This window comes from Branchiostoma belcheri, unplaced genomic scaffold (assembly GCF_001625305.1).
Source record: "Branchiostoma belcheri isolate BF01 breed outbred unplaced genomic scaffold, Haploidv18h27 scaffold62, whole genome shotgun sequence".
Classification (NCBI taxonomy): domain Eukaryota; kingdom Metazoa; phylum Chordata; class Leptocardii; order Amphioxiformes; family Branchiostomatidae; genus Branchiostoma; species Branchiostoma belcheri.
This window is the reverse complement of record NW_017804265.1, coordinates 1,510,914-1,524,715: the sequence shown is the minus strand read 5'-3', so window position 1 is coordinate 1,524,715 and position 13,802 is coordinate 1,510,914. Positions and strand designations below refer to the sequence as shown.

At 43.3% G+C, this 13,802-nt stretch overlaps 2 protein-coding genes across 4 annotated transcripts in view; one reads left to right on the top strand and one right to left on the bottom strand.

Moving 5' to 3' along the window:
* Positions 1 to 3,901, bottom strand: part of LOC109483069 (dolichyl-diphosphooligosaccharide--protein glycosyltransferase subunit 2-like) — a 15,780-nt gene extending 11,879 nt beyond the window's left edge. For all 3 annotated transcript variants that reach the window (XM_019786032.1, XM_019786031.1, XM_019786033.1), the window contains exon 1: positions 3,793 to 3,901. In XM_019786032.1, coding sequence (XP_019641591.1) covers positions 3,793 to 3,802 — 10 coding nt within the window. In that variant the 5' untranslated portion in view covers positions 3,803 to 3,901. The remainder of the gene's footprint in view (positions 1 to 3,792) is intronic.
* Positions 3,902 to 4,294: 393 nt separating this feature from the next.
* LOC109483124 (structural maintenance of chromosomes flexible hinge domain-containing protein 1-like) lies at positions 4,295 to 11,407 on the top strand. Its single transcript, XM_019786120.1, has 16 exons — positions 4,295 to 4,479; positions 4,815 to 4,893; positions 5,340 to 5,501; positions 5,808 to 5,890; positions 6,025 to 6,164; positions 6,532 to 6,606; positions 6,982 to 7,081; positions 7,426 to 7,545; positions 7,908 to 8,071; positions 8,492 to 8,597; positions 9,018 to 9,231; positions 9,621 to 9,732; positions 9,866 to 10,049; positions 10,375 to 10,572; positions 10,850 to 10,963; positions 11,297 to 11,407. Exons 1-16 carry the CDS (start codon positions 4,309 to 4,311, stop codon positions 11,405 to 11,407), a joined length of 2,133 nt encoding a protein of 710 aa, XP_019641679.1. The 5' UTR covers positions 4,295 to 4,308.
* Positions 11,408 to 13,802: the final 2,395 nt, after the last annotated feature.

Sequence of the window (13,802 nt, the reverse complement as noted above, 5' to 3'; positions counted from 1 at the left end):
AGGCGCTGGAAGGTGGACGGCGCGTTGGTAAGTCCGAACGCCATTACTTTGAACTGGTACAGACCGCGTCCGGTGGTAAACGCAGTCTTTTCGCGGTCAGCAGGGTCGAGGTCAACCTGCCAGTAACCTGATGTCATGTCCAGTGTGGTGAAGTAGGCGGCACCGGAGAGTGCGTCTATGACATCATCGGTCCTGGGAAGGGGATGCGCATCCTTGATGGTCGCCTGGTTTAACTTGCGGTAATCGACGCAGAAGCGGAACGAGCCGTCCTTCTTACGAGCTAGCACCACCGGAGAGGCCCAGGGACTTTGGCTCCTCTCTATGACATCATCTGCCAGCATGGCGTCAACTTGTCTGTGGATTTCCGCTTGACGGTGGATAGGTGTGCGGTGTGGTCTTTGTTTGATAGGCGGACAGTCACCCGTATGTATGCGGTGAGTAGTGAGGTTAGTTCGACCCCTGTCCCTAGGTCCGGTGCTGAAGACATCGGAGTAGTTGTCCAGCAGCTTCCGCAACTGTTCAGCTTGCGTCGAGGAGAGGTCAGTTTCGTTGAGGTCAATGGGTGGGCCTGCTGAAGCTACCGCGGGCGGAGATGGCCCGAGGCAATCTGCGATGTCATCGTCTTGGAGGGCCCAAAAGGAACCCATGGGCGTATCTGGCTGGAGAACCACGGGTTTATCTGTGGTATTGGTTACTTGAGCATAGGCCTGAGAACTGTCTGTAGTAACAATGGTACGGGCCACCGCAAGGCCGCGGTCGTCGTGCTGGCGAGGTTCAAGCATGCCAACATACGTGGGAAGAGAAACCCCATGGGCATCCCGAGGAGTGAGGGTGACGGGAACGGCCATCACCGCGTGGGGTGGGACTGTGGTGATCCGGCACACGGATGCGTTGCAGACTTGTGGAATCAGTTCTGTGTCCGTCAGGAGAGGCACAATCTCGTCCCCTACCGTGAGGGTACCTCTACTGGCATTAAGAATTACGCAGTTGGAGACGCAGAAGTCCCATCCTAACAGGGCAGTCTGGTCAGCCCCTCGCACAATATGGACGGGGTGGCAGGTGTCGTAGTTACCAATACGGATGTGGATGTCCAACACGCCGAGGACATCAAGTGGTTCACCGGTGACTGATTTTGCTGTGGTGAAGGAAGGTTTGAGTTGGGATTGCCGGAGAGAAGGAATCGTATCACGTAAGGTTTCGCTGATTAGAGATATGGCTGAACCCGTGTCTATAAGAATGCGGGTGGCATGTCCGTCGAGGACTGCTGTAGTGTGAGCAGTAGGTGAGGCGTGGCGGGCCTGGGAGTGATCTACTGGCGGTCGGCCCGTGGTGCCAGCAGAGGGTCGTTTCCCTGTGTGGAAGATGATGCGAAACGTACCGAGCGAGATGGAGACCGACTCTGGCGACGATCAGTGGAAGGAGGTCGGGAATCACGCTCCCAGGAAGGCGAGCGGGCACGGTAACGGTCGGAAGACGGACGGTGGTAGTCCCTGTCTCTAGAAGAAGGGCGACGTGAGGTTCTGTCCCAAGAAGGGGAGCGAGCAGAACGTCGGCTGGCGTCTGATGAGCGGAACGGTGATCTCCCTCTGGATCGGGGACGGAAAGGAGACGTGGACCGCGGAGGGTCATCGGTGGGGGAGATGCGGTGGTGTTTCAAGAGGTCTGTCAAGTCTGATACTTGGCGGGCCAGGTCAGCAACAGTACGGTGTAGGGAGGTATCGTTGCGGACGGCACTCACCGCGGGGTGATGGAAGGTAGGATCGACAGCATGAGCGTTGTTGGCCTCCCATGCAGCTGCTGTAGCGGCCTGTTCCAGCATGGTAGCGGTTTTGACTGCTTGGTCCACTGTTGTGGCCTGCACCTCGCGAAGCCGTCTGCGGATGGTAGGATCAATTCCCCTGAAGAAGTAGTCCAAGGTAAGCCCCTCAACCGCTGCTTCGTTGTACTCAGGATAGGCTTGGCTTACCAACCTGCGTAGATCAAGTGCAAATACGATCAAGGGTTCTCCAGGTTGGCGTGTTCGTTCCTGGAGCGACTGGCGGAACGTGTAAATGTAGTGTTCCTTGGAAAAGGCAGTGGCCAGGCGCTGAGTCAGTGTTGAATAGGTAGCACGGGCCTGCCTCGGCAAACCAAGGTAGAAACGCAGGGCATGGTGGTCAAGGAAAGTTGGGAGGGCCATGGCACGTTCCTCAGGGGTGTACTTCTGAGAAGTGGCATAAAGGTCAAATTTGTTGAGCCACAAGGTGAAGTCATCATCAGTGCCGTTAAATGTGGGTGGCAGTCTTGTCTTGAGGCGGAGGTCTGACGAGGGTTGCTGGTTGGTGGTGTCCTGAGTCATGGCAGGGGGTGGAGCCTGGTGGTAAGAAGCCCCGGCAGGGCTGGTCCCATGAGTGTTGGATTCAGCAACAGACGTGGCTGTGGGCACGGTACCCCTACCAGGAAAAGATCCTGTAGCGTAAGCAGACTGAGCATACTGATTGTACAGTGGTGTGGGACCCACCTGTGGTGTTGTACGTGGGAGGGCGCCTGGGAGGGTGGTTGCAGTTCGGACACCGGATGCGCCACGGGATTGACTGGGGGAAATTTCTGAAGGTGACAACAGTGGTCGCAGCCGTGGAAAGGTAATTTCCTCATCGTCTTCTAGCGTAAACGGATGGAGGTTAGCCATACCTGGAGTCTTGGTAGAGCAGGGTAGACACGAGTCAACCAGGTGGGGGAGGGGGGCGCTCGAACGTCGGTCGGCAATGTGCTCCAAATGCGATCCACAAGACAGAGCTGGCGGGAGTTCGAAGCCAGACACCGCTGCCACCAATATAAGTGTCCAGTTGGTGAAGGAATTGGAACTTATAAGTAATCACTCCGGGAATGAAGATGCGAGAAGTGCTGGGATATGAAATGTATTCTTGTCAGAACATGTGCAGTCCGTGACCTCTGACCGGACTGGTCCAATAGTTTGTGGGGGTGTATATTGTATCCTTACAATATTAAAATTTACGGTTTTTGTCTTTTTTACATCATAATTTCGGACAGATCTCTAGCCTTTTAAAAGTTTTTCTTTTCACTTTTTTTTTAATACAAAATAAGCTTTTCCAGCATAACAGGACTACTACTAGGAAAGCAAATGATCATTAAATGATCATCAGGAAATTTTAATAGGGCATAAAATTTTCATATTAACAGTAATATGGTTCATTAATAATGAATGAAACTGTGATGTTTGCTCAGTGAATTACAGCACAAAGACCATGTCATCTAATGATTTGATGCATGTAAATTCATTGTTTTCATAAAGGTCTCTTCTGTTGATGCAGTTTTGGATAGAAGCAGCAGTTCTGAGCAAAAGCCCCCCTCCCCCTTTGCCAAGTCAGCCATTTTGCAGCCTCTCAAAATCAGCTGATCCGGATGCGACAAAACGATCATACTTGTTGCATATTTTACGACCATTTTTGCGACTTCTGCACGATCAAAAACAGAAATTCCTAACGTAAAAGACGCCACTATCGAAAAGAATTATTTCAGAACGTTTTCTAACGTCCTTGCGACTGAAAACATGCAACACCTGCACTGCACACGTGGCAAACATACGACGCCTTCGTCGGTCTAAAGGCCATTTTGCCGTACCCACCCACTAACACCATCCAAATTTTCCTCTTTTTCCTCAAAAACAACACTTCACGACACAAAAACCAAGCGCTATATTAAGGAGAACTATATTTTGAATAAATCTACAATTTCGTTCCGTTGCAACTGAGGTAAATATGTGGTAAAATGATTATTTTTTGCAGATCTCACCTCTCGTCATCTTTCCGCCAGACAGATTGCCACGAAGAGGACGCACATCCGGGAGCTTGCGTGAAGGTGGGTCAAAGGTTACACCAAAATGTGTGCCTTTTCATCAACTTTATTGTTTGCTTTGCTCAGTTTTAGTATCACAGTCAATCGCATTTACTCAGAAACATTAAAACTTTTATGCTTCTTCCTGAATGCAAAGCAAAACCTATCTTTAAGCCTTGAAATTAGACTAAAAAGTGCATCACAACGTTCACTTCCGGTTAAAAAGGAAACCCTAACCCTTCAGGACCATCTAGCGTAAATTATTATTTACTGATTCATACATGTCTTACTGTGTTTTGTAGCGATTTTTTCCTCAAGGGTACCAAAATTAATATTTAACTTGCATTTTTTATTATAGAAAAATAGGAATTTATTCCTAAATACTACTTATATCGTATATGAATAGATTTATTTTAGTTATGTGGCTTATTTTGTTGTGCTACGTATGGGGACTTGTCACTCTTTCGTTCAAACATGGCGTCTGGCGGGAGCCGTGGAGCACGTTCTTCGGGCTCAGGCGCGATGGACGCCGAGGAGGAGACCTCTGTCTTCGTGTACGACCGCCGAGAGGGCGACTACCCCGAGAGGAAGATCCAGCTAGGCGGGGTGTTCAAGTTCGAGTCGTTTAAGGCCCGAATCCGCGAGGTTTGTTTACAAGTTTTGCGTGCCCGCGAAAACGCCATGCACTCTCGGGGGAGGGGTCTTTGTTTTTCTTCAGATTTATCATTTATGCGTCGATCAGATCAGATTATTACAAGTATACAGATCAATAAAAATAAAGTTGCTGATGAACCACAACGGCAAGATTTCACATTCCTCAAGCATATGATAAAATGAATATGTGAAGTAATAAAAAATATGCATGCTTTTCTAGCTAGTTTTGAAAGTTCGCCTGGGCACGAGTTAGTAAATAAAAAAATTTGCGGTCGAACTAGAACTTACAGTGATGCATGGTGATTTGTTTGTTTGTTTGTTTACAGGTGTTTAAGCTCAAGGATGATGAGGAGTTCGTGGTCGTGACAACCAACAGAGAAGAGATCAAAGATACCAAGACATATGGTAAGCAAAATAAGCATGCTGGTTTTATTGCAATAATAAAAGTATAATTACTAATCAGTTGTTCACAGCTATACGAGTTATCGCCATGATGTCATGGTAGGCAAAACGCGGGTGACAGTTGGTTGAGTTGCCTACCCAAAAATTTGCATATGTCTGCAAATAACTTGCATTTATATAATGTAAACAGAAAACGGTGATCGCTTGTATTGATCAGCTGCTTGAGGAGCCTGGAAGGGTTTGGGTTGTTTAGGTAAGGAGTTGAAGTCTGTCATTTAGATGTAAAGAAGATATTACAACGGTTGCAAAGCAGAAGTCTGATCAGATGAAAGGATTGGGTTGACAGATATTATCTGATAAGTTGTTAGAGGATGAAGACACCCTGTACTGGAGCTGGGTAAGGGGGTGAAGTCTGCTATCTCTGAAATGACGTACTCTCTTGTCCACAGATAAGTTGTTGGAGGATGGAGATACCCTGTATATCCTGAACAATGTGGATCAAGAGCTAGCTGCACCCACACAGGAGCGAATCGACTACCTGCCTCACTATGACACTCTAGTGAAGAGTGGCATGTACGAGTACTACGCTAGCGAGGGACAGAATCCACTCCGTAAGTATCATTGGTGCATATCTGAAGTAGATGTTAGGGTGAAAGATTTTGGCCAGATTGTAACTGGTACTGTACAGACACCCTGTAGTGTTGAATGGGATGGAAGGGCCTGTAATGAGATGGAAGGGCCTGTAACCATGTATGCATGTATAAGTGCATTTAAGTAAGAATAAACAGAGCAGAAGTTTGTCAGACCACGTGAAGGTAAACTTGATTCATTTGCATGCAAATGTAAACTCACCTTTCTATGTTTCTAATCCTGTAATCATTTCTGTAACTATTCGAATTGTATTTGTATACTTTCAGCCTATGCCTTTGCTGAGTTGATTGACAATGCTCTAGCAGCAACTGCTGACAACGTGGGTGACAGGAATATTGAACTCCGCATTGTAAGTATGGATGGCAGGATTGAGGCAGTGGTTAAACTTAAACTAAGTTAAAGCTATCTTCTTGTTTGTCCCCTCAGATTCTGGATGACAGGACTGAGGGAGTGTTAAAGATAGCCTCTTGTTTGTCCCCGTAGATTCTGGATGACAGGATTGAAGGAGGGAAACACTGTATCTGTGTCCTTGACAATGGGCACGGCATGACCTCTAAGGACCTGAACGACTGGGCCGTCTACCGACTTTCCAAGTTCAACCGCAAGGACAGGCGGAGAAGCACGTAAGTGGTCGATACTGAAAAAAAAGTGGAATCTTAATTTAAAGTACATATAACAGTCATGGACAATTTTATTTGATCTCGTACTAGTCTTAATCCAACATGTATAGCTGTCATTTCAAATACTTGTTTATGCATGCATAGATTTGAGTTATGACACAAATGAAATGCATACATTACAAACATTTGTTGAAAAATTATTTTAAAAAGTTGGACAATATTGAGAACAATGCCATGACTGCTAGAATGCTGGTAATGTAGTCACAAATGTCTCTAATGCTTAACTTCTGTACATCAAAAAGTGTCTTTGTAATGAGAGATGATCATGTATTGAATTGTTAACACAGCAAAGGTTCCACTTGCCTTGCAGGGGTGGGGCTGGTCAGTCCACTCCCCAGGCTACCGTGGACACACGCACACGCGTCGACCCCGCCGCTGGGGACAGGTACCCTCACCATACCCCCTCCCCCCTCATGGGATGAAGTTTGTTTCCATTCTTTTGTTTCACAGTAGACAGTTCAAGCCCCTCTGTTTTTCTTCATTTAGGTTTTGGGTGTGATCATTACATAATGTCATTATTGTTCTTTTTGGTATACAGTGTGTATTGTCCTGTTGGTTGCTGTTCTAGTTCTGCTGTTCCCTGTCATCTTTGGTCTCTTGCTGTTCTAGTTCTGCTGTACCCTGTCACCTTTTCCCTTGCTGTTCTAGTTCTGCTGTTCCCTGTCATCTTTGGTCTCTTGCTGTTCTAGTTCTGCTGTTTGCTGTCATTTTGAATGAAAGAAAAATATGTAGAAGTAAAATTGTTGTTCTATATTTCCAGTGACTTGGGTTTTTGGAGGCCACGGTCTCTGAACAGTGAGATCTCATATTTCGGTGTGGGAGGCAAACAGGCTGTGTTCTTCATTGGAACAACAACAAGGGTGAGTTTGGTATCTTTTCCCTTTTCAGTAAATTTTACAATGTTAAGGTACTCCCTTTGCCGTTTTGAGGCGGTAGAGGCAGTGTGTTATTAATCCACTGATTCTAGGGCACGATACTGGAAGGCAGAGCCCATCCCTCTCCTTCTACCCCCTTAAGCTTTAGAAAAATCAGAAAGAAAATAACAACTATTGCTTCAATTAATGTGGTGCACTGTATGATGTTCTGTATCCGTATAGCTATTATAACTACCCCTTGGCATAGCACCCCAACACACGTTATGATAGAAAAATACACATATTAACAACTACATGTGTCACAGTGTCTCATTTCTCTTTGATCATAGATGATCACAAAACCCAAGAATTCCAAAGATGTCCATGAGTTGGTGATCTCACAGGAAGACTTTGAGAAGAAAGAGAAGAACAAAGAGAAGATCTACAGTGGGTACATCAGGAACAGGAAGGTAACTCTTCTTTAACTATTTTTTCTTTAAGTTTCAAACCTCACTTCCTAAGACTTAACATTTACTAAATGTTACTAATATTTCATCAATGTCTTAGAGTGGTGGATGTCACTCAAAATGTCTAGAAACAAATTATATATCTCCCTATTTCATCCAGTAGTAGAGTTTGAATTGTATATTGCATCCTATTTCTAGTAAGTAACCTGCATTCGTAACACAATCCATAGAATTCATTTACATAATTTTTCTGACAAGACAACAACCTGTTATTACCATGGCAACACATTGTTACCGAAAGGACACATTGTTACCATGACAACCCCTTGTTTCCTTGACCACCTCTTGTTTCTATGACGATGCAGCCCGGCGACACCTCCCACATCAGCTCGGAGGAAGAACACATCAGGAAGATCATTACAGAAGAGACTGGTAGAGAGAGCTTCACAGCTGTGGTGGTGACAAATGTTAACACTGTTCATCTCAAGTTCCTCAAGGACTACATGAAGTACTGGCCAAAACAACTCAGGTGGGGAAAGACAAGGATTGTACTACTGGAAGTATTGTTTTGGGTGGCTGAGCTCTGTGTGTGTGTGTTTGTGTGTGTGTGTACTTACTACATAAACAAAAGCTAAAGGAGAAAGACAATGTTTTTACTACTGGAAGTATTGTTTTGGGTTCCTGAGCTGTACATGTGGGTTTGTGTATTTCCAGACAAAGTATATTGACAATCTTCGGATACGAAGCCAAGCCAAGAGAAAGATATTGACAATTAAATTTGTAGGTACATGTATGTGACTAGAAAAGTTTTGGGTTTAGAATCAATTTTCCATATTCAATGTTAGAAAATGTGTGTTCATCTTTTTGGTTAGATGGCTATGATCATGACTTAGGAAGATACATGTATATTATTAATTTGCATTACTAATGCATGTATTATGTTTTTTAGCCACATCTACCATTACTACCTCCATGGCCCTCAAGGAAATATTGCTGCAGCTGAAGGGGGGAGGAAACCTCGATGTGACAGCCCTTCACAACACATCCACATCCAGGTAGGCTCTTCTAGTTACTGCTGGTACTCTGTGAGTGTGAGGAAATCTAATTTTTACTCAGTTAGCAATCATTGCATTAGCCTGGTTACCAGACCTATTATAGCTCCCAAATATTTGCAGAGATGATGTAGGACTCGGGAGCTGTAACAGGTCTGGTAACCAGGCTAGCAATCATTTTACAAAGTCTTTCAAGAACCGTATATAGTGGACGCATTTATCCTTTTAAGTCACTAATGATGTGCAGTTCCGATATCAGACAACAGGGGGAGTTCTTACTCTAGATCTTTATAGCAAAAGTAACTCTTGACAACAGCAAGTATTTTTCTTATAGTATAAACTGAAAGTGTTACAAATTGTTTAGTTCCTGTATTAGACACCAGGGGGAGCTTTTTCTCTATTCACTGTCTCTCTACTCTTCAGATAAAACTCATCCAGATGGGTCGTAAGGAGAAGATAGTGGACCTTAGAGACTTGCAGGACGACATGCAGACTCAGTACATCCAGAAATCTGCCGACAGTTTTGAGTTCAAGGCTACGGTGGAGGGGACGGGAATAGTGGAGGGAATCCTGCGCTATCACCCGTTCTTGTATGACCGGGAAACCTACCCACCCGACATGTATGCTCCACCTGTGGGTAGGTCATTTTTAAAAATTTATATTTCACTCCATATCAGGTATGGATGAAACATATTGTTTTCACAGTAGAGGGGATGGGAATAGTGGAGGGGATCCTTCGCTATCACCCGTTCTTGTATGACCGGGAAACCTACCCACCCGACATGTATGCTCCACCTGTGGGTAGGTGTTTTTTTTAATTTATATTTCACTCCATACCAGGTATGGATGAAACATATTGTTTTCACTGTGTGTGTGGGGGGGGGGGATGGGACGGGAATAGTGGAGGGCATCCTGCGCTATCACCCATTCTTGTATGACAGGGAAACCTATTCACCCAACATTGTACTTACTCTTGGCCTCCAAACACAAAAGGCACTGATTCTGTGTTCTTGTTTTTTTAAACAGTTGAAGAAGATGAGGAAGACTTAGTGTCAACCGATCGCCCTGCAAGAGGAAAGAGACCCATTTTTGAGTGTTACTGGAACGGGAGGCTCATCCCATACACATTTGTAGATGAGTAAGTAAGAAATATATAAGTATTTTGCTTTTTGAGATAAAATAGCAAAAAAGTAAAAATTTTGGTTGCAAAAATGAAGGTAAAATAGCTTTAAAATGTCCGAGCTAACCTACTTCTTCTTTCCCCCCCCCAGTTTTGAATGGTGCAGTCCACCCAAGAAGAGGGGCGTGATCCCCATGGAATGTTACAACAGGATCTCAGGGTGTCTCTTTACCAACGACAAGTTCCAGGTCTCAACCAACAAGCTGACCTTCATGGACCTGGAGGTCAGGCTCAAGGACAAGAACACCACCTATTCCATGGTCAAACAAGGACAGGTAAGGGAAGATTCAATAATTACTTTGGGGGAAGGAAAGGGACATGGGGACATGTTAGGGAGGGTTCAAACAATATTTTTGGGGAAGGAGGGTGGGGGTTAGGGAGGGCTCAAACATTTTTTGGGGGAAGGAAGGGGACATGTAGGGGAGGGTCCAAAAATCATTTTGGGGAAGGAAAGGAACATGTAAGGGAGGGTTCCAAAACTCTTTAAGGGGGAAGAAAAGGTAAGGGATGGTATAGGTACAAAAGTAGGTCTTGATACAGTCTCTTACCAACCTGATGAAATTATTCACAAAATTATTATTTTGTTTTGGTCCATGTTAGGAACAGCGAGCAAAGATAGACCGCCAGTTCTTTGAGTGGTTGAAGGACTGCCATGAGAAGTACGACAAACAAGTGAAGTTCTGCGGGTTTGGTGGCTCCATCACCAGGCCCGAGCTAGCCTCCAAGAAACAGCAGGCTCCTTGGGCCGTCTTCAAGTCCATCGAGTGGGACGGCAAGGTGTTTAAGGAGGGACAACTGGTGAGGAAACTTTGTTATCAGCATAAGACCATCTGTCACCTTCTTCAGGGCAACAATGACTGGTTCTAATTTGTACTGCTGTTAGGTCACCAAAACATCGGATGTAAAAAACCCACTGACTGTTGAAAAATGTTATACCTTGACTGCGATAGCGTTTGAAACAGGTGTTTCATAGAAAGAGAGGTGGGAACACTGGCACAATCCAGCAATATTCCTTCAGTTAGAAAGATTTTTTAGATAGTTTTGAGTTTGACAGAAGGGTTTTGTATTCCTACAGGTGAGAACTCAGCGTACTGTCCCGATCATCTACGGAACAATCCAACGTTTCCTTCTGCACGGAGACTACGAGGGAGAGGTGTTCGCTACAGGAGGAGAGATGGAGATCAGACAGGTCAGTTGGATACTAGATATTTTAGATACTTGCAAACTTCAACCCCCTTGCTGAATAGTTTTCTTAAATTCGTTCTTACTGCCTTTTCTAGATTCTACAAATACAAGCAATTTTACAACTTTTAAAGATAAAGTTATTTATAATAAGCAACTTTTTTTGTGTATCTCATTACCTGTCATCAACGTAACATGACACAATTTCTGTCTGTAATTGATAAGATTCTGAAATAAAACTTTCAATACAGTTTCTGTCAATTTTAATGATTTTCTGGTTGTGTTTTTTGTTTGTTTTGCTCATGTTATTAAGGGAAGAAAATGTTTGTATTTATTTCAGGAGCCATCTTCCTTGTATGACGAGATGAAAATTCTGCACCTGTCCAAACTTGACCGCTCCACCACCAAACTACAGGCCAAGAAATACATTGAAGAAGAAGAGGCAAAGTAAGGTTAATCTGCTCAAAGCCCTTAAAGGCATCCTATGCAATTTCAGGGTGTCAAAACAAAGATATTCTGGGTGAGGAAATCTAACAGATATCTCACAGATATCAGTATGGGGTAGGATAGATTAAACTTATTATTACAGTTACTGTAACATTTAATAACTGTAATGGAATTTCTGCAAAATTGACTTTAAAAAAAATCCAGTTTTGCTTCCATGAAATTGCTCTGTGTGCCTCAAAAGTATTTTGTGCCCAGACTAACCCTTAGTGAAGTTATTCCTGATTTATTATATCATTGTTTTGTCTGTTCCTCTCCCTCAGGCTCCCAGACAAAGTGGTGGTGAAGTGGCCAGAAGGAGACAGTCTTCAGAACAATGACAAGATACCAGCTGGGAGGACAATAGGTCAGGGACAGACCACTAACATTGGGGGAGGGTAGAGGGAGCTACAGTGTAAATCACTTCATATATTTGCGGTAGCGAAATTTCATGGTCTGAGAAAGATGGACATGTTCAAGGAACTATATATTTGCAGTGGTGGCAGGTGCAGAAGGAAGAAAGTTGGTGAATTATTTGTTTGCGGTAATGATAAATTTATGTTACAGAAGTGACTACAAAAATCGCACATATAAAAGAACCGTGAATATAGAGCGATTTACAGTATGTAACAACATAAGAGAAAATTGTACGATGAGCTTTAAAAAAACTGTTATTATATTATTATTATATTAGTTTTTTATTACAGAAAATTTAGAATATTTAGCAATATTTACTTTCAGGGATTCTAGATTGTCCTGATAAATTATGAACTGCATTTAATTGGACTTTGAGAACCAAATTTTGACCCTCCTTTGTTGTTTGGCACACACAGGTGCCATGAAAGTGGAGATCTATAACCGGAAGGGGGAGACGATAAACCGGTTACCGGGCGGTTCAGGACCGGGTTCAGCCGGTTCTAGGAAACTCCTGGTGGAACTCAAGATCATCTGGCACTGTGAGTACATTAGAACGCTTTTCTTTTTCTTTGTTTGTACTTATGCCACAAATCACAAGACATGGTGACAGCATACTCAAGTTTTTTCAGTATAACAGGTGGACGGGTCCTTCAGACAGTCCCAAAGTTTCTTTTCCTTGAATTTGAATCGGAATAATCAGATAGAAGAAGAAGTTGCAGTTGATAAATATTTAACAAACATGCATGTGTAATGAGAAGTATTTTATTGACAAACAAAAGTATTGTTGTACATCAATTCTAGGTTGTGATATGTGATGATATACACGTACATGTATGTCTTCAGCTCTTGCACATACATTTATATCCTGTAGCTTACATAATGGATCAAAATTAAAGTAACTGTAATTATTGTACTACCTTCTGTAGTACATGTTTACATGGGTATACATAGTGCTGCATACCGGTTCACTGGACTTGGATCCGGACTTGTAAGAATGTTTAGGTTCAAGTCCAAAAAAACCTAAAAGTCAAGAACCGAGTCCGGACTTATTACCATAAAAGACCATTTCACATACCCCTTTTCTTTCCAAACCACCTAAAACCTTCCGTAGATTGCAAAATTCTTGCTGCAAAATGAAGAAAACATTGCCATTGGGCATCGTCAAGTACCGGCCTCCATGTTATGTGGCCAAAGTTTCACCCAGACAACATTGCAAGGTTGCCAACATGCAATTTTGTATATGCCATGGGTTTAGGTCCGGACTTACAAGTCCGGAACTGAACCTAAACCTCTGGACTTGAATCCGGACCTGAACCTAAAATTGGGCTTAGGTATGCACCACTAGGTATACAATAGTAACACAAAAAAATTGCAGGTACAACAGTTATGCAGCTATTGCACAGTCATACATATTGTACCTTGTAGTTTCAAATAAAAATTATATACTTCATGGAATCGAGAAGATATACCAACGTAACAAGGCTATAGCACACACCACAATCACTTACTAGTAAACTTCATAATTTATAAACACATAAACATACATTGTACATAAGACTAGAAAGGTAACATTTGCAAAGCAATGACAAATTGTTTACCTTCACATGGTCTAGCCATAACAAACTACTGCTCTGTTTATTCTTACTCATTATAAGCATATTCATCATACATAATTATATCTGACCAGACCCTGCAATTTGCTAAAATGTAAGCCAATACCACATATGGTGTCTGCTATGTGTACATGTACAGCACCAGTTACCACGGTGACAGCCATCTGGTCCAGGTCATTGACCTTATGTGTATAGAGAAGAAGAAATAGCGAAAACCTTAAAAAAACAAATTATGTTTTCCTTGTGCAAAGGAAAACATATGAAACATGATATAAAAGAAATACCATTTTAATTGGTAACTGTTCTGTCATAGTGGTTACGTAATAGTATTTA

Bases quoted from the DNA above. Each gene is read 5' to 3' on its own strand.
- LOC109483124 (XM_019786120.1), top strand. From the start codon at position 4,309: ATGGCGTCTGGCGGGAGCCGTGGAGCACGTTCTTCGGGCTCAGGCGCG. The intron at 7,546-7,907 runs GTAACTCTTCTT...ATGACGATGCAG, and splicing joins GGTACATCAGGAACAGGAAG to CCCGGCGACACCTCCCACAT. The intron at 8,598-9,017 runs GTAGGCTCTTCT...TCTACTCTTCAG, and splicing joins CACAACACATCCACATCCAG to ATAAAACTCATCCAGATGGG.